This window comes from Bombina bombina, chromosome 2 (genome assembly GCF_027579735.1).
Source record: "Bombina bombina isolate aBomBom1 chromosome 2, aBomBom1.pri, whole genome shotgun sequence".
Lineage (NCBI taxonomy): Eukaryota > Metazoa > Chordata > Amphibia > Anura > Bombinatoridae > Bombina > Bombina bombina.
Window position 1 is genome coordinate 474,975,972 of NC_069500.1, and position 23,931 is coordinate 474,999,902.

Below are 23,931 nucleotides of genomic sequence, written 5' to 3' on the forward strand. Positions count from 1 at the left end.
TTTGTTTCACCACCTTTTCAGTGGTGATTCTTTACAGTGTGAGGCAGGTAGTGTAGGTTTATGGAAAGTAAGGTCACACAGACATTATTAGAAGTGTTCCGACAAAGAAACCGTGTTTGGTTTCAGTGAGCGCACTGAAACCAAACAAATACACATGTCCACTCGCCGCCACTTTGTGGGTCCGACACTTTTTTCAAATATATTGACAGCCCGATGGACTGCGAGGCCAACAAGGCCAGAAAGGCAGTTTCTTGATGGTCTGTCGATGCTTTGAATATCGGTCCTGAGTGAGACCAACTAACCAGTATCAGTAACATAAATGAAGAAAAATGGATGACTGTACCAATTTTTATGAAAATACAATTTTTATAAAACTTTCTAATATTTTTATTAATAACTTGTAGAAAGGAATAAATAGCAACCTCTCTATTTTTGCAGATGATACAAAGTTGTGTAAGGTCATTAGGTCATGCAGGATGAAATTGTGTTACAATGGGATTTACAAAAAATAGAATAATGGGCAGGTAAATGGAAAATAGAATTTAATACTGGAAAATGCAAGGTTCTACATTTTGGAAGTAAAAATAAACAGGTAACCTATAATTTAAATGACATTAGACTTGGAAACACAAAGGAGGAAAGGGATTTGAGAGTACTTATAGATAACAAGCTAAAGATTAGTGCACTATGCAAGGCAGTGACTTCTAAGGCTTATAAAATACTAGCATGTATTAAAAGGAGGCATTGATGCAAGGGAGGAGAGCATCATTTTGTCACTATATAAATCCCAGGTAAGACCTCAACTAGTTCTGGGGACTAATCTCAAAAAATAAATTCCAGACTTAGAAAAAGTTCAGAGAAGGGCCACATAACTAATAAGGGGAATGGATAATTTGAGGTATGAGGAGAGGTTAGCCAAACTGGGTCTGTTTTCTCAAGAAAAAAGGCACTTGAAAGGTGACATGATTACTTTATATAAATATATTCAAGGTCACATTTTAAGGTTGGAGGAAAGGAAATTTTATATCCAGCAATGTAAACATTTTTTTCACTGTAAGAGCAATCAAATTGTAGAACTCATTACCTAAGGAGGTAGTAAATGCCAATACCTTAGCTACATTTAAACATGGTTTAGATACATGTCTGGCTAGAAACAGAATTTAGGTATACGAGTTCTTGAGTTACATTTAATCGGATTAATTTAAGCTTAACTGGAGCTTTAATTTTAAGTATATTAAGATATGTATCAGTTGAATTTGATGGACTTCTGGTCTAATTTCTAGTAAATTATTCATAACACACATGTGGATAACACATGTGCATATACTGCTGTAAGATAACATAATCGGTTAAGATAAACACTTGTGGTTAAACTTTGATTCACACCATGCCCAGGTCTGAGGATTTGTCAGCCATCTATAGAAGCTTCTCTCCTCACAGTGATTCTTCTACAGAAAGCTTTGGTGACAGAGGATGAAACTTAAACAGGAGAATCCTAAACTAGCAGCCAGCCACCACCATTAACACAGGGTTTACATTAGTCGGTTGTGTTTAGCCTTTGATAAACCAACTGTATTTTCCAACTAAAACTGTGATATCTTATAAGTGAACCACTTTATTCACATGTTAGAGTCTTAGAGCACAAGTTAATGCCATGCTTTGTTACATTTATATTACTATTTATAGCAGTAGGTAGTCACCACTCTCAATGTTTCTCATTTAAGAATAATTTTTACCATTCCTTTTTTTTTTTTCCTACAGCTCAGTGCACAAATACAATTTTGATTTAACATTATAGACAACAAATAAACGACAAATACAGGCTAAAATGTGACCTAGGAAAACTAAATTAAACCACCAAATGAATTGTACAAAAGTATACAAAAATAATAATCTCTATTAAATATGGTTCCATATAAAATCATGTATACACAATGGTAAAATTATATATAGAATTAACAAAATTATCCCAAATAAAGTATACCACTCAAAATATTCTCAAACGTGTTTTAAAATATAATCCTAATAAATTCAATGCAGAAAAAAATCCAGTGATAAAGCAATCCAAATTGGGCTTTGTGCCCTTGGGTTTGTGAATCCAAATATATGTGAACTTGACGTAGTGTCCTTCCTCTAAGCTGTGTGCAGTCACTGTGGTCTACTGTCGACAGGAATAACCAAGATAACATCCTGGTCACTCACCCCTTTCACATACTCCCCCCCCAAAATTGAACCCTGATATGCTCCCCTCAGAAAAACAGAATTTATGCTTACCTGATAAATTACTTTCTCTTGCGGTGTATCCAGTCCACGGATTCATCCTTTACTTGTGGGATATTCTCCTTCCCTACAGGAAGTGGCAAAGAGAGCACACAGCAGAGCTCCCCCTCTAGCTCCACCCCCCAGTCATTCGACCAAAGGTTAGGAAGAAAAAGGAGAAACCATAGGGTGCAGTGGTGACTGTAGTTCAAACAAAAAAAAAATTTACCTGACTTAAATGCCAGGGCGGGCCGTGGACTGGATACATCGCAAGAGAAAGGAATTTATCAGGTAAGCATAAATTCTGTTTTCTCTTGCAAGGTGTATCCAGTCCACGGATTCATCCTTTACTTGTGGGATACCAATACCAAAGCTTTAGGACACGGATGAAGGGAGGGAACAAGACAGGTACCTTAAACGGAAGGCACCACTGCTTGCAAAACCTTTCTCACAAAAATAGCCTCCGAAAAAGGAAAAGTATCGAATTTGGAAAAGGTATGCAGTGAAGACCAAGTCGCTGCCTTACAAATCTGTTCAACAGAAGCCCTCATTTTTGAAAGCCCAGGTGAAAGCCATGTGGAAGCCACTGCTCTAGTAGAATGAGCAGTAAATTGTTTCAGGAGGCTGCTGGCCAGCAGTCTCATAGGCCAAACGGATGATGCTTATCAGCCAAAAGGAAAGAGAGGTAGCAGGCGCTTTCTGACCTCTCCTCTTACCAGAATAGATAACAAACAAGGAGGATGTTTGTCTGAAGTCCTTAGTTGCTTGTAAATAGAACTTTAAAGCACGAACTACATCAAGATTGTGTAACAGACGTTCCTTCTTCGAAAAAGGATTAGGACACAGAGAAGGAACAACTATTTCCTGGTTAATATTCTTGTTAGAAACAACTTTAGGAAGAAAACCAGGCTTGGTACGCAAAACTACCTTATCTGCGTGGAACACCAGGTAAGGTGAATCACACTGTAAGGCAGATAATTCTGAAACTCTTCAAGCAGAAGAGATAGTTACCAAACTAACACCACATTCACTTTACCCTCCCGAGAGAGACCCTAGTGCTTAGAGCCGGCAAAGAGAATGACTGGGGGGTGGAGCTAGAGGGGGAGCTATATTGACAGCTCTGCTGTGTGCTCTCTTCATGTACTTCCTGTAGGGAAGGAGAATACCCCACAAGTCAAGGATGAATCCATGGACTGGATACACCTTGCAAGAGAAATGTATGTGTTTGTCAGTTGGATTTAAATATGTTGTAACCAGGACATTTTCTGGATTAGGAGATCTCAATAAATGTACCTTTATTTACTTTTGTACAATTCATTTGGTGGTTTGATTTAGTTTTCCTAGGTCACATTTCAGCCTGTATTTGGCGCCTCTGATTATTTGTTCTCTATAATTTTTTTGGGGAATATTTAGGACTAACGCTATCAGATAGCATATGTGACGTCATTAATTCTAGCGCACATTATTGAAGTTCTTTATGTCAGTAAATGGAAATACATACCCTGTGTTCTGCAATGAATCTGTCTTTCAGGAACCTGTGTAAGCTAATTAAGGGAGACACAAAACAAACACAAGAATAATGGAAACAATGGCAAAAAAACATTTGCATCAATCCTCTATGAGATAGAAAAACAAGGGCATGGGCGTGAAGTGTGTGTGCATTCTATTTTACATATGGTAAAATGGTCTAACTCTGGAGACTGCTGCTTTTTGTTTTTTTTTAATGATATATTAATAAATCAAATCACAAGCAAAAGACAATATGCTTGCAAGTGAGGTAAATGAAAATACAGCCCTTGAAATTAGATATTCAACTTTAAAATTGGTTTGTCCTTAAAGGGACATGAAACCCAAACATTTTCTTTCACGATTCAGATAGAGCATACAATTTTAAACAACTTTCCAATTTACTTCTATTATCTAATTTGAATTGTTTTCTTAGTATTCTTTGTTGAAAAACATAACTAGGTAGGCTCAGGAGCTGGGAGCTAGCTGCCGATTGGTGGTTGCACATATATGCCTCTTATCCCTGGCTTACCGATGTGTTCAGCTAGTTTGCAGTAGTGCATTGCTGCTCCTTCAATAAAGAATATCAAGAGAATGAAGCAAAATTGTTATTAGAAGTAAATTTGAAATTTGTTTAAAATTGTATATGCGCTATCTAAATCATGACAGAAAAGTTTTGGGTTTCACGTCTTTTTAATGTGTTTCCAAAGACTTGTTACACCAGCTGCAGAGTATAAAATGTATGGGGTATTGATACTTTGTATATGAAATAGCTGGTTCTGCTAATGTAAACTACAAGTCAAACAAATAGATTGAGCTTACAGGAGGAGCAGACTCCATTACTCTTTTTTTTTCCTTTCATCTCTCTCTCTTAAAGAATACTTAGGGGTCGATGATCTAAAGCTTTCTGATCTGACAAGATAATCTAAGAAGTCTTGTCAGTACTGTGAGGTCTGTCAAAGAATTTTATAAAGGCAAATTTTAGCTTTAGAGATGTTTAATCTCACTATACAGGTTCTGCATGTGAAGTAGAAACATGTGCATCACAATATAGTTTTAATGATATAAAAGCGCTCAACGATTATGCATAGTTTCTCCTTATGGTGGCAAGTTTTTTTTTTTTTATCATCAGACCCTAAGGCCCCGATATTCAAAGAAAGGGGTGTGTCCGAGCAATGCTGGCCAGTGGAGATGTCTCTCCCATAGAAGTCAACGGGAGCGTGACATTACAACCCGCATCGCTGACACCAGCGCTCTTCAGCATATTGTTGCGGCCGTGGAGGCCCTATTTGAAGTGTGCCTACACGGCACAGACAGTGCGCTCACTGAAACTAAAATTAGTTTCTGCGTATGCACACTTCTAATATTGTAGCGGGGGTCTAAGTTTAATTACATCTACTCTAACTACCTCGTGATTTATTCTTGACAGCTGATAGCTGGCGAGACAAACATGGCTGCTACCCTCCTCGCAACCTGCACTTCGCTGTTTCGAACATATCGATCTTGTGTCGATGTGTCTGATTCAAAGTGTAGGCTGCTCCCATTAGCACGCACCGCTAACTCCCCCTGAACGCCTATAACTACATCACACCTAACTTACACTCCCCCTGCACTGCCTCGCTACCGACCATCGACCACTTACGTCAGAGCTAACCTACACTCCCCCTGCATTGCCCAGCTAACTACCCCTGACCAGCTACACCTACGTCACGCCTAACCTACACACCCCTGGAATGCCCACCTAATACCGCCTACACTTCATATCTAACCTACACTCCCCTGGAACGCCCTAGCTAACTTCCACATACTGCCTACTGTCAAAAAATAACTCACTATAATAAACTATACTAAATAATAAACCTCCCTATTATAACTATGAAGCTATGTCGCTATTTACTCACGGCTAGATTTAGAGTTCTGCGGCCAAAGGGGTGCGTTAGCTATGCATGCTTTTATTCCACCGCACCTTTTAAATACCGCTGGTATTTAGAGTTCATAGAAGGGCTGCGTTAGGCTCCAAAAAAGGGAGCGTAGAGCATATTTACCGCCACTGCAACTCTAAATACCAGCGTTGCTTACGGACGCGGCCAGCTTCAAAAACATGCTCGTGCACGATTCCCCCATAGAAAACAATGGGGCCATTTGAGTTGGAAAAAAAACAAACACCTGCAAAAAAGCAGCGTTCAGCTCCTAACGCAGCCCCATTGTTTACTATGGGGAAACACTTCCTACGTCTGCACCTAACACTCTAACATGTACCCCGAGTCTAAACACCCCTAACCTTACATCAGATTGAGATCGCATTCTATTGGCTGATCGAACAGCCAATAGAATGCGATCTCAATCTGATTGGCTAATTGGATCAGCCAATCGGATTGAACTTGAATCTGATTGGCTGATTCCATCAGCCAATCAGAATTTTCCTACCTTAATTCCGATTGGCTGATAGAATCCTATCAGCCAATCGGAATTCGAGGGACGCCATCTTGGATGACGTCCCTTAAGGGAACCGTCATTCGTCGGGAAGTCGTCGGTGAAGATACATGGATCTGCGCTGGAGGTCTTGAAGATCAGCCGGTCGTCATCGGATTGAAGAACATAGAAGATGCGGCTTCGAAGAAGATGTTTGCCGGTCCGGATGTCCTCTTCTGCCCGCTTGGATCAAGACTTCAGCCGGAGGATGGACGTCACTCTTCAGCCCCCGCTTGGGCTTGGATCAACACTTCCGAGGACGGATCGGTGAAGATAAGGTAGGAAGATCTTCAGGGGCTTAGTGTTAGGTTTATTTAAGGGGGGTTTGGGTTAGATTAGGGGTATGTGGGTGGTGGGTATTGTATGTTTTTTTTTACAGGCAAAAGAGCTGAATTATTTGGGGCTTGCCCCGCAAATGGCCCTTTTCAGGGCTGGTAAGGTAAAAGAGCTTTGAACTTTTTTAATTTAGAATAGGGTAGGGCATTTTTTTTATTTTGGGGGTCTTGGTTATTTTATTAGGGGGCTTAGAGTAGGTGTAATTAGTTTAAAATTGTTGTAATATTTTTCTAATGTTTGTAAATATTTTTTTATTTTTTGTAACTTAGTTCTTTTTTATTTTTTGTACTTTAGTTAGTTTATTTAATTGTAGTTATTTGTAGGTATTGTATTTAATTAATTTATTGATAGTGTAGTGTTAGGTTTAATTGTAGATAATTGTAGGTAGTTTATTTAATTTATTTATTGATAGTGTAGTGTTAGGTTTAATTCTAACTTAAGTTAGGATTTATTTTACAGGTAATTTTGTAATTATTTTAACTAGGTAACTATTAAATAGTTATTAACTATTTAATAGCTATTGTACCTGGTTAAAATAATTACAAAGTTGCCTGTAAAATAAATATTAATCCTAAAATAGCTACAATATAATTATAATTTATATTGTAGCTATATTAGGGTTTATTTTACAGGTAAGTATTTAGTTTTAAATAGGAATAATTTATTTAATAAGAGTTAATTTATTTCGTTAGATAAAAATTATATTTTACTTAGGGGGGTGTTAGTGTTAGGGTTAGACTTAGCTTTAGGGGTTAATACATTTATTAGAATAGCGGTGAGCTCCGGGTGGCAGATTAGGGGTTAAGGTTTGAAGTTAGGTGTCGGCGATGTTAGGGAGGGCAGATTAGGGGTTAATACTATTTATTATAGGGTTATTGAGGCGGGAGTGAGGCGGATTAGGGGTCAATAACTTTATTATAGTAGCGGTGCGGTTCGGTCGGCAGATTAGGGGTTAATAAGTGTAGGTAGGTGGCGGCGACGTTGGGGGCGGCAGATTAGGGGTTAATAAATATAATATAGGGGTCGGCGGTGTTAGGGGCAGCAGATTAGGGGTTCATAGGGATAACGTAGGTGGCAGCGGTGTGCGGTCGGCAGATTAGGGGTTAAAAAATTTTAATAGAGTGGCAGCGATGTGGGGGGACCTCGGTTTAGGGGTAAATAGGTAGTTTATGTGTGTTAGTGTACTTTAGAGCACAGTAGTTAAGAGCTTTATAAACCGGCATTGGCCCAGAAAGCTCTTAACTACTGACTTTTTTCTGCGGCTGGAGTTTTGTCGTTAGATTTCTAACGTTCACTTCAGCCAAGACTCTAAATACCGGCGTTAGGAAGATCCCATTGAAAAGATAGGCTACGCAAATGGCGTAGGGGGATCTGCGGTATGGAAAAGTCGCGGCTGCAAAGTGAGCGTTAGACCCTTTCCTGACTGACTCCAAATACCAGAGGGCGGTAAAAACCAGCGTTAGGAGCCTCTAACGCTGGTTTTGACGGCTACCGCCCAACTCTAAATCTAGGCCTCAGTGTTTAAATAATGTGTAGTAATTATTAGTAACCCAAGACAAAAGAATAAAGGTCTTTTAAAGAAATTGGTGGCTGGAGTTTCTTGAAATTCATGGACTTTAAATAATGTGTCACAGAGATGCTCAGCTCCGGAGTTCTGCAAGGCAATTTCGGTTGCCCATTCCTCCAGAAGGTAGCACCTCTAAACAAGTGGTATCCCTAGGTGCCTAAACAAAATACAAATCGGCACCCCTTTTAAGTAGCGGCGTACCGAGGCCCAATTCCAATCCATCTCGGAGATCCAGGAGCCCAGCTAGGCCGGAGAGGTTTGGCCTGACCTCCGGCGTTTACCACATCTCCTTGACAAAATATGCATTGCCATTTATAATGTAGATTATTTAAAGTAATGTAGCTATCTTAAAAGGGATTTACTGGTTGCTTGCCATTATATATTTCAAAATAAGTTTATGTTTCAAATATTAAAAAGCATCATTAAAGTGAAAGTCAATCCTAACGCTAGGATTGACTATTGAAACAAATAAAGGGGACTTTCATTCATGAAGTATAAGATACTTCATGTAGAAAGATCCTTTATTTGTTTCAACCGATCGCCGTTCTTAGCTGCTACAGCAGCCCACGGCTAAAAAACATTTTTGCTAAGAGGTGACGTTTTCACCTCTTAGCTAATAGCCGTGCGGTAAATGCGGCTTGGTGCCCATGGAAGCCGGATTTACCGCATGGCTATTGGCTAAGAGGTGAAAATGTCACCTCTTAGCAAAAAAATTTTTAGCCTTGGGCTGCTGTAGCAGCTAAGAACGGCGATCGGTTGTAACAAATAAAGGAGCTTTCTACATAAAGTATCTTATACTTCATGAATGAAAGTCCCCTTTATTTGTTTCAATAGTCAATCCTAGAGTTTGTACAACGCTAGGATTGACTTTCACTTTAAATACCTTTTAGTCTATAGATATATACAATGCTTTAAACAATATGCATTATACATGACTATGCATATCATTTAAACATTGACCCCTAAACTGTCATAACCTAAAACTAACTGTAGAAGAAGCTAAGGCCCTACACATAAATATCCAATATTTAAAATGTTGCATTGTGATATAGACTGCATATTGTTTAAATATTTGCATGTCAATTAAAATTAAATTAATATTGCTTGTTGTGTTAATTATTTGTAATTCAGGACAGTATAAATAACATAATTCTAAATAACTGCATGCCTGTTATGTAAAAATATAATTTAATGTTACTACTATAACATAAATATATATTAACATATATATCTATGTTATCACTAATAAACACAACAAGCGAACATAAATACATTTTGAAGTATATGCAATACTTAAAACATGATGCATTATACATGCATACCAGTTTAAATATTGAATGCAATGCAAGGCCTAGCTACATTATATCTACAATGTTTGAAATAAAATGCATCGTCATGTATAATGCATATTAGTTTAAGTTTTGGATATATAAATTAAAATATAGATATTCTTGCTTGATGCATTTTATTTTAAATATAAATATATTTTTTAAATAGATATTTATGTTATAAAAGACAGTTGCATTATAATTACAGTATTAAAGGGACACTGAATCCAATTTTTTTCTTTTGTGATTCAGATAGAGCATGAAATTTTAAGCAACTTTCTAATTTACTCTTATTATCAATTTTTCTTTGTTCTCTTGCTATCTTTATTTGAAAAAGAAGGCATCAAAGCTTTTTTCTTGTTTCAGAACTCTGGACAGGACTTTTTTATTGGTGGATTAATTTATCTACCAATCAGCAAGGACAACTCAGGTTGTTCACCAAAAACGGGCCGGCATCTAAACTTACATTCTTGCATTTCAAATAAAGATACCAAGAGAATAAAGAAAATTTGATAATAGGAGTAAATTAGAAAGTTGCTTAAAATTTAATGCTCTATCTGAATCACAAAATTAAAATTTGGGTTCAGTGTCCCTTTAAATAACTGCATGCCAGTGTGAGAGAATCTAGTGAAAAACCCCAGATGAGTGAGAAGAGTGAGAGAGTGAATTAACAATTGGAGCTGGCCAGAATAAATAATACCTTCAATACCTACTAAGCAGAATAACTCTTAAATTAATCTCAGCCTTAAGTTGCTAAACCACTACTATAAACATCATGGCTGCAAGAAAAGGTTCTAAAGGAGATAAGGGGATTAAGTCTTTATCGGTAGACACTTTTTTTAAAGCCCCCAAAATCCCTAAATCCCAAGATCAGATTTTAATGGAGACAGAGGAAGATATGGAGTCTGAAACTGAGGAGGGACCTGAAGACCTAACCCCCGCAACTAAATCTGATCTGCAGGCCCTAGTGTCTAAGCAGGATATTGCTTCTAATTTCGAAAAATTGTGGGAAAAGATGGATAACTTTCAGGCCACAGTCACCAATAGTCTCACAGACATTAAATCAGAGATATTGGAGTTGGGAAACAGAGTAGACTCCTTAGAAACAGCTACAGAGGAAATAGGAGAGGAGGTTACGTCAGTCTCGCAAGCCCTTTCCTCCCAGAATCAAACAATATTGGAGCTGGAGGAAAAGATCGAAGATTTAGAAAATAGAAGTAGGCGATCTAACATTCGACTCAAGGGAATCCCTGAGACAATTGGAGCTGAGGATCTCCACAGCTATCTTCAACAGCTGTTTCACGCCATACTAGGAGGGTCCACAGACTCTGAATATCCAATTGAGAGAGCACACAGAGCCCTTAAGGCGAAACCTAAAACTGATCAACCACCAAGAGATGTGATCATCAGATTCCTACGGTTTCCTGACAGAGAAAAGATACTATTGGCAGCGAGACAAAACCCAACGTTTAAGTTTCAGGGAAACATAATCCAGTTCTTTCAAGATCTCTGTACTAAAACTCTACAAAAAAGAAAGGCGTGTCTAGGCGGCGTCCATGACAGGACGTGTTATCAGGAGCTCTAGGAGAGGATCTATGTATTCCGCCGATTATATATAGATAACTGCAGCATCTACAGATATAAACATTATATGCAACTACAGTATAACCTGCTGAATTGAACCATATCAAATTTGCTGAGACCATGACCCTGGAGCGCTGATCTGGACCGCTGAGGCCTCTGGCGGCGGCCTCCTTGTGAGACCTCAGCACCCCCCCGGTTATCCAGGTAAGGCATTCCCTATTGGATTGCAACTTTCTAATAGCTATATTTCCCTGAATCACTACATCAGAGTTATGGCACACCATCCACGAGACTTTGAGACCGCTATTTGTGCCCTCTTTGAAGAACATTATCGGAGCTTACGGACCCTAATTGCTGAAGGGTTTGGCGCCAGACAACAGCCGGGTGTAACCCTCGATGTAACAAGACCTCCTGCGCCACCAGTACAAGTGCAGCTGTTGGGCGAAGGATCTAGTACACAAGCTGTGAAGGAAATCGGGGATCCCCTTGTGCTTCCCCCCGCTCCCCTAGACAAGGTGTATCCGCTCAACAGTGGGGTAGTAGGCCTAGCGGATGAGGTGTCAGAAGAGGATGGTTCCTACCTTGAGAGACGTGAGGACTCGGGTGAGCCGTTGCTACTTGGTGAGGTTCTTCTCTGTGAACGGGCGTCTGCTACATGCTATCAGTCTGGCTTTGATGTGGAGGGCCCAAGTTTGTTGATCCTGCACTTGCCGGATGGTCGGAAATCCAGTGGCGAACACCTACAGCCTCTATCTGAGCCTTTACAGTTGCGGAGCCACATTAGTCCACACAGGGTAGCTCCCGACACTAGCTTTGTGGAGCATTTTTTATTTCACTCTCTGCCATGGAGAATTAGTGGCGACATGTGGCAGGCGACAGTCCATCAATATGTGCCTATGTTGGTATTCCTTAAAGCCGGAGTAGGCTAAGCAACTTTCTCCCCCTCAGCTACTGTATGGTAACAAAGATATGATGGCGGTTGCTTATAAGCAAGTTACCTTATCATTAGAGCTTATTTATATGTGGGACACATTAGCTAATAGTTCTTATTTTTGTTCCCTGAGGGTTATGGTGCAACAGCTCTTTTAGACCTATTTTATGACTCACAGAATTACCGCAACTTTTTCTTTGCATATGGGTCTGAGGTCCGGACATTAAACTCTGACCTCCCTCGCTTAAAATCTTTCAGGGTGTAATAACCTTTTCATCTATCACCTAAGCTTTTATTTTCCCAGTATGTAACTTGATTATAGTGATATGTTTAGATACAGGGTTAGCCTGCATAACTGCTGTCGTAGCTACATTATGAGTCATTCCTAATCTCAAAGTTTAGCAGTTGCACATTTCTTGTTATTGGAGGCATGATGAACCTTTAAGTGGTCACTAGGACCTACCTCACTGACTCCATATTTACCATGTTCAAGCGAGTGATTTTATAATAAAGGGAGGGGGGGGGGGGGGGGAAGGAAAAAAAAAAGGGGTCATAATGAAAAGTTCCTGTTTGTTTTCTGTTGTGTTACTCCATTTTGTAGGATCTGAGGGTAACAGTGATAATATAGTACAATATGGACACCACAGTCAGTTCTCTCCATAAACATAATATGAGTGAGACACCTTTACTGCTTCTCGCCAATTTAAAACCGTAGGTCAGTCCATCTATTGCCTTACAGTCTCATTCAGAACATCTCCCTATATATCCCAACACATTTTCACTATCTGAGATTACATTTATATGGGACACGCGTTTTTCTAGGTAAACGCATATAAAGTATTGGTCTCGCTCTGTCTGCGGCCGGGATAGGGTGACACCTCATTATTTTAACACTTCGTGCCCTATGTATATATTTTTGTGTGGCTGCCCCTAACAGACTGGGATACATGACACGCTTCTGATCACAAAAAACTACTGGGAAGAAATCATAGAGCATTTAGTATATACCGGCTCAAGTCTTTGGTTAAAACATATCCTACCCCCTATCCAATATTTTATTGGGGCCCTGCTTAAGGTATGTGACATGATAAGTACGTATAATCAATAAGTGTCATGACTACTATACATAGTTGGGTGGAGCTTAGTGTTCATAAGGGATATCATCATAAACCAAAAATTTATTTTATCTATTATTGTGGAAACTTGTTATATAATTTCCTGTTGATATTTACATTTACAGTTTTATGCGTTTCTAAGCCCAAGAGTGGCTATAGATTAACTCACCTCCATCAAATATTGTTATTTCACTAAGGTCCAAGAGTGGCCTATTATTTCCAGAGGAGGTTCATTTAATTATAAAATTGAGGTCACAGCTACCTTTGCCTACTTAACTTTTGAATTTATATGTTCCTGAGACTACTTCATCAATGTGAACTTTACCTCAATGTCTGTAACTCTTAAGTTTTGGCAATTTCGCATGTTTTGTATATGTTGTTATGTACCTCAATAAAAAAAAAAAAAAAAAAAAAAAAAAAGATATGCGCTGAAGCCTCTCACTCTTCTCCTAAGGAAGAATAATATACCATACAGATGGGGCTTCCCTTTTGCACTCCATGTGATGAGAAATGGGAGAATGGCTACTATCAAAACCATTGAGGAGATTCCGGATATTTGCAAGCTTTTGGATTTAGAACCACCTAATACCCTGGAAACACAGTCATCATCTCATTCCTCTGAATTGTCTCCATCAAAGGTGAAGCCCCAAAGATCGAAATGGAAGAAAGTAACCAAGAAGAAGGCTAAGACATGAACCACTTAGCGACTAGGCAACTGATATCTGTGAGAGGGGTTTTTTTTTGTTTTTTTTTACTTTTCTCTCACTCTCTATGGTATGGTTTGAGACTTTTTTTTTTTTACTCTACCTTGGAGAGCATTACATCTCAGACTCAAGGGACAGACCTTGATCCTTTACTTATTGGAAGTTCTATTGGGTTGGCGGTTCATGTTGGGATCGCATAGTGCATGTACTTTGTTTTGGTTTAGGTACATGTGTATGCAATGGCTTCATCAGTATCAATTATTGTTTTTTTTGTTCATGTTCATCTTCTTATTATGTAAATGCACGAATTATTGTACAATTACTATATGCTCATCAAATGTCATTATGTTACAAAGCGGTGGGAATCTGAGAAGGAAACAGAAGCTAGATGACATAGGGAGGGAGATTGATGTGTTTATATTTACAAGAGAGAAGAAACGGTCACTATGTTTGGGGGTAGCTAAGTCGTCTGGGGTCCCTGCTACCATGAATAGGCATACAATGTGTGGGGGGGGGGTGGATATTGGGATGGCACTGCCTAGGATAGTTTTGATCTCGCATAACGCGAGAGGATTAAACACTGACACAAAGAGGAGAACAGCCATGTCAAATTATAGGCGCTTAAAGGCCAATATTATTTATCTTCAGGAGACACATTTTCTAAAGAATACAATCCCTAAGTATTGGGCAAGAGATTACTCAATGCAATTCCATTCGGCACTAGACTCAAAAAAGAGAGGAGTCTCCATTTTAATACACACTTCCATACCATTTACACACAAAGAGACTATATCTGATAAGGAGGGTAGGTATCTTCTAGTGTTTGGTCAAATTGGGAAGGTGGATGTACTTCTATGTAATATATACGCTCCTAATGAACAACAAGACAAATTTTTTGCCACAATCTCCAATTTGCCAACTAATTGGTCCGGATAATACTCGCAGGAGATTTTAACATTGACCTCCAACTATTGACCAAACAGACAGTCATGCAACAATCTAAAAAAAAGCAGAGACAGAAGACAATGGCTAAAAAGGTAACGGGGCTGTTAGAGCAACACACCCTACAGGATACCTGGCAGATGTTAAAAGGGGGGAGTGGGGCTACCACTTATTATTCAGCTTCCCACGATAGTTATTCTAAAATAGATTATGTATACACCAGCCAGATTCTTCAACCAGCAATACATTCTTTAGATATTTATCCATGTGTCTGGTCCGACCACTCTTTAACGGTACTCATCTTAGGTGATCTGTCAAATGGACGTATGATACATTTTTTACCAAAAGCCCATTAATTAAAGACAAGATTTTGAATGATCTAAAAGAATACTGGCAAATTAATGTGGACTCCACAGACAATCCCATTACACCCTGGGCAGCACACAAGGTAGTGATTAGGGGTATTCTAATTAAAGAGAAAACACTATATAGGAAAAAGAAAGAAAATACAATTAAACAATTAAACGATGAAATTGCTTCCCTGGAACAAACACACAAATCAAATAAATCCAAAACTACATTAAATAGACTTATGGACAAGAGACAAACTTTACAGGCCATATTAAACGAACTATCTATAAGAGCTGCACATAGGCTAAAAACCAACTACTTCATCTTTTCCAACAAGCCAGACAAATATCTTGCAAAAAAACTTAGAGACAGTTATCAATCTTTATCTATACCATGTATCCAAACACCTGGTGGTCAGATGACCACGCATCCTCGGGAGATTGTTGACACATTTGCTCAATTTTATAAGGAATTATATGATGGCACGAAGGTGCAACACAATCTTAATACAGAAGAAGCCTTTGCTTCTTTTCTGCAGAAAGCGGATGTGCCACCGATAACTGAGGAGGATAGGGCAACCCTAAATGCTGGGATTACAAGAGCAGAGGTGATAGCAGCGATTAAAGACCTTAAACCTGGCAAAGCTCCAGGACCAGATGGGTTCCCAGGGGAGTATTACAAGGCGTTTCGGGAAGTTTTGGTGCCACACCTGGTAGTGTTCGCTAACCACATCATGGAGGGAGGAGAGATCCCCCCATAGACTTGCTTAGGGCCAAAATAGTGGTCATTCCGAAACAGGGGAAAAATCCCAATCTCTGTAGTAGCTATAGGCCTATCTCCCTCATCAACCAAGATATCAAAATAGTTACTAAAATCCTGGCCAATCGACAAACACATTCTCCCTAAAATTATTCACCCGGATCAAGTGGGATTTATCAAAGAGAGGGAAGCCCCTGACAACATTCGTAGAATGGTTTCAGTAATAGATATGCTAAGAGACCGCAAAGTGCCTTCTCTGGTCCTATCATTGGATGCGGAGAAGGCCTTTGACAGAGTCGATTGGAAATACATGTTAGCTTTATTGACAAAACTGGGGTTTGAGGGAGGGTTCATGAAGGCTATTAGGGGACTATACTCGACACCTACAGCATTTGTTAGAGCGATAGGGCACCAGTCAGAAAACATACCCATACTTAATGAAACCAGACAGGGATGTCCACTATCACCTCTGCTCTTCGCTATATGTATTGAGCCACTGGCTGCCTATATACGTAATTGTCCCGATATATTTGGTCTGGAGGTGGGGAAAATACATCACAAAATTACCCTTTTTGCGGACGACGTGCTGCTCACTGTCTCAAGGCCTCTGCACTCGCTGCCATACATATACCAAGCAATACACCTGTTCTCCCAGATATCCGGTTACAAAATTAATGTGGATAAATGCGAGGCACTCCCTTTGTCCATACCAAAACACACTATCAAACTGATTGAAGCAAACTTTGACTTTAGATGGGTCCCAGGAGGGTTAAAATATCTAGGAATAAAACTGATGTCACACTCCTCAAAATTATATGAAGCCAACTACACCCCCATGTTCAAGCTGATTAGGTCCGATTTAGGGAAATGGAGGAAAATGGGTTTTTCGTGGTATGGGAGACTGTCTGCAATTAAGATGACAACACTACCCAGAATCCTATATCTGTTTAGGGTGCTCCCAATTAAGATTAATGTTGCTGACATAACTAAGCTTCAGAGGGACATCCATAGCTTCTTACGAAATAACAAGCATCCGAGAATCCCACACCACATTTTAATCAAACAGACAAATAGGGGGGGTGGGAGTCCCCAATTTACTTGATTATTATAGAGCAGCGTGACTGGCCCAAGACTCCCTGTTAAGCAGGAGGCAAAGAGATGTGTTATGGCCTGCCTTGGAAGCAGAATTGGTGGGGCAGGAGACCCCAGATGGCATTCTTTGGAGCAGTGAGCTATCTAAAAAACAGGATATTTACCAGAACAGAATTACACTAATCTCTAGACAGCAGTGGCCGTCGTCACAAAAAGTAGGAAAGACTCTTTCTTTATGTTCAAAAATAATGCCCTTGAAATACATCCTCAATGAGGAATTCAAACATCATCATCAAAAATGGGAGAATAAAGGGCTTTACAGGGTAGCAGATATATACTCTCAGGGCAGATTGTTAACATTCACCCAGCTCCAACTGAAACTTGAACCCCTTACACTTCATTGGTTTTTGTATCTCCAGGTGACGACAGCTATAAACTCATACATGACTAAATACCCGACACATGGCAAACAATCTATTCTTGAACACCTATGCACAGCACACACTAGACCTAAAAGGGCGATCTCCAATTTATATATCTTCATTCAGGAAACTAGAAATAATTCCAAAACCACACTAATGTTAAAATGGGAAACTGATATTGACAAAGAGTTTGAGTTGGATAGATGGAATGAGATGATGCACCAAGCTAGCAGGTTTCTTATTAGTGCTGACTTAAGAGAAAACATCTTAAAAACATCGTTTAGATGGTATCTGACCCCGAGCAAAGCTGCTCATATGGGAAAAGGAAGCTCCAAATTTTGCTATAGAGGATGTAAGGCGACAGGAACTTACCTTCACATGTGGTGGGAATGTCCCACAGTTAATGAAATATGGCGGAAATTGTCTTCTTTATTGAGAACAGTTTTGGGGCGAACAGATCTATCTGACCCCTGCACAGGCCTTACTGCATGAGCCCATTCCCAGACTAAATAAATACATTAACACTTTTGTCAGAATACTTTGCACCACAACTAGAATAGTGATTGCTAAATACTGGAAAACAGTGGTCCCATCGTGGTCGGAGGTATTAGCTAAGATAAAGCTGGTCTACCTGATGTATGAATCAGCTGCAGAGGTACAAGGTACAGAATCTCAATTTCAGAAGGTCCGGTACTACTGGGTTCTAGAGGGAAATAATAGGGCAATTGAGGAAGCAAGCTAGGGGATAGTAGTCCTAAAATAAACCACAGACATAAAGCTAGATGAGCAAACAACACTCAGATGAGATAAAGATATATTGTACAATGACAAGGTGTAGATCCATGAAACGGATTCGTGCAAGTTATGTTTTCTTTTGTTTCTTATTTAATTTTTCTTCTGTATTTTTACTTAGCTTAATTAAGCTTTGTTTTGTTTGTTCTAGTTATTGTTATTATAATGCTGTTAAAGTTGTTGGAAATGTTTGAACTTTATGCCCCTTGTATTAAAGTTCTCTCGTTTGAAGCTATCATACTGTTGGTGATGCAGAGAAACAGTTGAGGGAACTAAAGGTTAAAAGGCAAACACTCTGTCAAAGGGAATTCCAAAACATTGTCTAAACTCTAACTGCAGGAAAGAGAACTCGATGCCAATCTTTTATCTGTATTCAACACAAGCATACATATAGACTCAAGGACACTTCAATAATCAGAGATCTCTTCTGAAACTGAAAGTACTCTGATAGGAATGTTTGCTATGTATTATAACAGTTACACCTTGAGATATGATGTCTTGGCATGCTTAATTGTATGTATTTTTCCCTGATGTTATGTGACGAGGAGTGTGGATAATAAAAAAACATTTCATTTAAATAACTGCATGCCTGTTAAGCAATAAAACAATTGTAATGCTGATTCCATTTGTAACATGAATATAAATTTTAAAACATTTTAAATTTTAAAAATTGTAGATTAATGCAGGTATGGGGGGTGGTTAGGAGATTAAGGCCTAATAAATGGTAACCTTCAATAATCACCTAATCAACCCCCATACAGGTATAGGGTGTTTAGGAGATTAAGGCCTAATAAATACTAACAATCACCTAATCAACCCCCATAAATGGTATAGGGGGTGTTTAGGAGATTAAGGCCTAAACCTCCTCCTCCCAACGCAAACTATAACTTCATTAACACTTAACCCCACCTAAAATTAACCCCCCCTCTAAACTAAACCTCCTAAGTTATAAAATAAAAAAATAAACACCATTCTACCTAACTCTAATCTACATGCCCCATAAAATAAAAACCTAAACCCTAACAAAATAAATTACAATAGTCCTTAAAAGGGCCTTTTGTAGGGCATTGTCCTAAAGTGATATCAGCTCTTTTACATTTAAAAAAAATCAATTACAACACCCCCCCTCTACAATACGAAGTAAACCCCCACCCAAATAAGATCTACCTAAAAACCTATCCTAGAAAAGAAAAGCATAAATAGCCTATTCTTAAAAATAAAAAAAATACCCCCAAAAAAAGCCATAACTTACCCCAAAAGTTGTACTCACTGTTGTGAAATCCAGCTCCTCTTGATCCGATGTTGGGCCCTCTTCTTCCCAGTTCCTGGAGCCCATCTTCGTGGGGGTAGATTTCAGCAGCCTCTTCCGCAACCTCTGCTCCACATGTTTTTTTCGGCTCTCTTCTATGAGCCCTCGTCTTCATGCGGTCGCCGCCGCACACTGAAATTCCTGAAGCGTGGAACCCAAAAATATAGAGGTGCCACTTAAATACGATTGGTTGATTTTAAAATCAGTCAATCCCTATTGACTGATTTAAATCAGCCAATAACAAAAACATTTTTAAATTTAAGCTCTAATCGTCCGATAGAAAAGTATAAATAGAATTTAAAAATATTCTTGCTATTGGCTGATTTAAAATCAGCCAATAGGGATTGACCGATGTAAAATCAGCCAATCGGAATTAAGTGGTATTACTATATATTGGGGTTCCGTGCTTCCTGAATTTAAGTGTGCAGCTGCGACTGCATGAAGACGAGGGCTCATAGAAGAGAAAAGAAGATGTGGAGTGGAGGCTGCCGAAGTCTGCCTCCGCTGGTGAAGATGGACCCCTGGCGCCGGGAACCGGAACGAAGAGGGCCCAACATCAGATCAAGAAGTGATGAATTTTCCAACGGAAAGTACAACTTTTGGGGTTAGGGCTTTTTTGGGGTGATTTTTTTATTTTTAAGAATAGGCTCTTTTATTTGTACTTTTCTTTTCTAGGATAGGTTTTTTAGGTAGATTTTGTTATTTTGGGGATGGGGTTACTTGTATTATAGTGGGGGCGTTTTGTAACTGTTTTTTTTAATGTAAAAGAGCTGATATCACTTTAAGGCCCTTTTAAGGGCTATTGTAACTTATTTTAGTGTCAGGGTTTAGGCGATTCTTTGTTTTGGGTGGGTTTTTTATTTTATGGGGCATATACTTTAGTGTTTGATATAATGGTCTGTTTTTTATTTTGGATACTGTAGTTTACGATTTTTTTGTAATTTAGATTTTTTTTTATTTTATTGTAACTTAGTTTTTTTAATCTTATTTTGTAACTTAGGGGTTTAGTATAGAGGGGGTTAGGTGTTATGTAGAGTAGGGTTAGATTGAATTTGGGGTTGTTGCGGTTTAGGTTTAATTTTTATTTTTTTGTAACTTTAGAGGGGAGTTAGGTTAGTTTGCGTTTGGGGTAATATTTTAGATAGATACTTGCAGTGGGTATATGTCGATATAGGGCTCAACAGGATAGGAACTTGCGGTGGGTATGTGGAGGTATAGGTGTTAATAGGATAGGTACTTGCGGTGGCTATGTGGCGGTATAGGCGTTAATAGGATAGGTACTTGCGTTGAGTATGTGGCGGTATAGGCATAAATAGGATAGGTACTTGCGGTGGGTATGTAGCGGTATAGGCATTAATAAGATAGGTACTTGTGGTGGGTATGTGGCAGTTTATGGGTTAATAGTATAGGTACTTGTGGTGGGTATGTGGGGGTATAGGCGTTTATAGGATAGGTACTTGCGGTGGGTATGTATCGGTATAGGCGTTAATAGGATAGGTACTTGTGGTGGGTATGTGGCAGTTTATGGGTTAATAGTATAGGTACTTGCAGTGGGTATGTGGCGGTTTATGGGTTAACAGGATAGGAACTTGCAGTGGGTATGTGACAGGTTTAGCTCTTTATTAATGTAGCTTTAGTTTGCGATCATGGGGTACTTCGGTTTAGGGGTATTAGGATTATTGGTTAGGCACACAGCATTTTTATTCCTGGGATCCTTTAATATACATCGCCAATGCTGGGTGTTGTCTATGGCCAGCATTGCAGACTAATGGCACGAATACTAAACGCTTCTCAGCGATCCAGTTATGTCAGGAGCTTGGAATATTTCGACAGGCTCGCTCGACATAGCAGCAAATAATTTGGAATATTTTGCCGCCTCATAACACTTTCAATCATCGGGACTTAGAGAGAACATTAGATATTAATATTTTAGTACTATTCCCTCCCACCCCCTACTGGGAGCATAATTTTGTCTAATTATTCAGTACAGGTGAAAATACAAAAAGGTAAAAGCAGCTATGTCAAATAATAAAATAAAGGTAAAGGATATTTTTGTAAACAATTTAGTGCACTCCAGCAGGTAAAATGGATATTTGGGAAAATATAAAAAGAAAGAAAAAAAAATCACAGTACACTGTCCCTTAAGCATAATTCTCACTCCCATTTGTCATGCATTGATTATTGCAATCTACTTCTAAATGGCCTTCCAAAACACTGCCTTCTCCTCCCTCCAATCTATTATAAACGCTTCTGCTAGACTCATCTACATCAGCTGCTCTGCTCTGCCAGTCTCTACACTGGCTCCCCATACACTCCAGAATAAAATTTAAAGTATTAACCCTAACTTACAAAGCACTCAACAGTCTAACTCCCAACTATATTTCCTCTCTCATCGTGAAATATTCCCTATCCCGTCACCTTCGATCAACCTCTTACCTACGTCTCTCCACTTCTGTTATCTCTATGTCCCACTCCCGCCTCCAAGACTTCTCACGTGCTGCTCCTGTCCTCTGGAACTCTCTACCCCGCTTCATAAGACTGTCTCCAACCTTGTATAGCTTCAGATGCTCCTTGAAAACCTACCTATTCAGAAAGGCTTACCATCTCTCCTCTATTTCTCATCCTAACAAAACTAAATACATGAACCGCCTGACTCACTGCTGAAACTACAACCAATGTGACAAGCTACCCCAACCTTATGTCTCTGCACCCTAAACCTGTAGACTGTGAGCTCTCCGGCGCTATACAAATGATAATGGGACAGTCTACACCAGAATTTTTATTGTTTTAAAAGATAGATAATGCCTTTATTACCCATTCCCCAGTTTTGCATAACCAACACAGTTATATTTATATACTTTTTACCTCTGTGATTATCTTGTATTAAGCCTCTGCAAACTGCCCCTTTATTTCAGTTCTTTTGACAGACTTGCAGTTTAGCCAATCAGTGCTAGCTCCCAGATAACACAGTGCTCATGCACGTGAAGTTATCTATATGAAAAACATGAACTAACACCCTCTAGTGGTGAAAACTGTTAAAATGCATTCTGAAAAGAGGTGGCCTTCAAGGTCTAAGAAATTAGCATATGAACCTCCTAGGTTAAGCTTTCAACTAAGAATACCAAGAGAACAAAGCAAAATTGGTGATAAAGGTAAACTGGAAAATTGTTTAAAATTATATGCCCTATCTGAATCATGAAAGTTTATTTTGGACTAGACTGTCCCTTTAAAGGATAATAATAATAATAATTTAAAAGCAGTTTGAGTATAAAAAAACATATAAATGGGAATCAATATATAAGTCAGAAAGCTTAGCACAGGTTTCAGGCTGAAAACTGGCAGCTGATAAATTAATGCTCCGAGAGGTATGATAGTGAAAACATTCATAACTGGACATTTACAAAAATGCAAAGTTGCTAACCCACAACATAGTTACATTCTGCTTTATCATTTTTATTTATATTAGAATACCTATTCCATGCAGACTTAATACAGGTTAAAAGCAAGAAATTATTTTATTAACTGGCTAGTTTTGTTGCAGGAAATCAATTTTATATTTTTCGTTTAAATAGATACATATACTCACTTCCAAGGAATGAACATCAAAGAGATGAGTCACATTAGGATGACGGTCTCTCTCATCTTCTAATGACGACGTCAACACATGAAACAGTTCATGTGCATCCTGTGTATAAACAGCAACTAGGTTACTTTAATTTAAAATGTACAATAGCAATACTGAATCACAACCACATAGAACAACAAGTATATTTGTGAATTTCATTCCTTAAGAAGCAAAGGAAATTCCATATGATGAAATACCTGAGACTTAAAAACAAAAATGGAATGTCAGATGATTTTTAGCACCCAGGACTTAAAGGGACTATGTACTCAAGAATGCAGCTCCTAAGAGTACAGTGTATTAAAAGCTTCAGCACAAGAAATCTGCTAGGACTATCCACTAACAAGGAGCCATCACTTAAAGGAACATAAAACAAGTTGGGATAGAGACTAAATATAATAATATGTACTTTAATTACTTTTAGAAAAGAAGAAAGGGGCACCTCATAGTGTATTTCAGATACCTTGTGTATAAAGCTAAGTGAAAATAAACTCACAAGATTGGTGGCCCCGTACTTTGACCAATGCTTGAAGGCAGGCTAGCACTTAACAGCGGCTAGCTTACTGACAACAGGCTTGTTGTGGTGGGTGGAGAGTATCCCTCTGTGTATTCCCAACTGCAGTCCCAAGGAGGCTCCAACGGTTTCCCAGCAAACAGCGGAAATGTGAAAGTTGAATGGTTTAAAAAACAAAAACTGGACCAGGCCAGTAAAAGGACAACGTCCAAGTATAAAAGTTAAATACAATCCTTTATTGGCGTTTGCAACGCGTTTCTCGACCACACACTGGTTGATCCTCAGGCAACAAAACAAATAAAAACAATGGTAATTGACATCTTTAA

The 23,931-nt window shown here is 38.9% G+C and overlaps 1 protein-coding gene across 6 annotated transcripts in view; it reads right to left on the bottom strand.

Moving 5' to 3' along the window:
- USP30 (ubiquitin specific peptidase 30) overlaps positions 1-23,931 on the bottom strand; it is a 168,493-nt gene that overhangs the window by 102,753 nt on the left and 41,809 nt on the right. For all 6 annotated transcript variants that reach the window (XM_053702130.1, XM_053702132.1, XM_053702134.1 and 3 more), the window contains 2 exons: positions 23,056-23,154; positions 3,760-3,803 (listed from right to left, as the gene is read on the bottom strand). In XM_053702130.1, the coding sequence (XP_053558105.1) occupies positions 3,760-3,803; positions 23,056-23,154 (143 nt within the window). The remainder of the gene's footprint in view (positions 1-3,759; positions 3,804-23,055; positions 23,155-23,931) is intronic.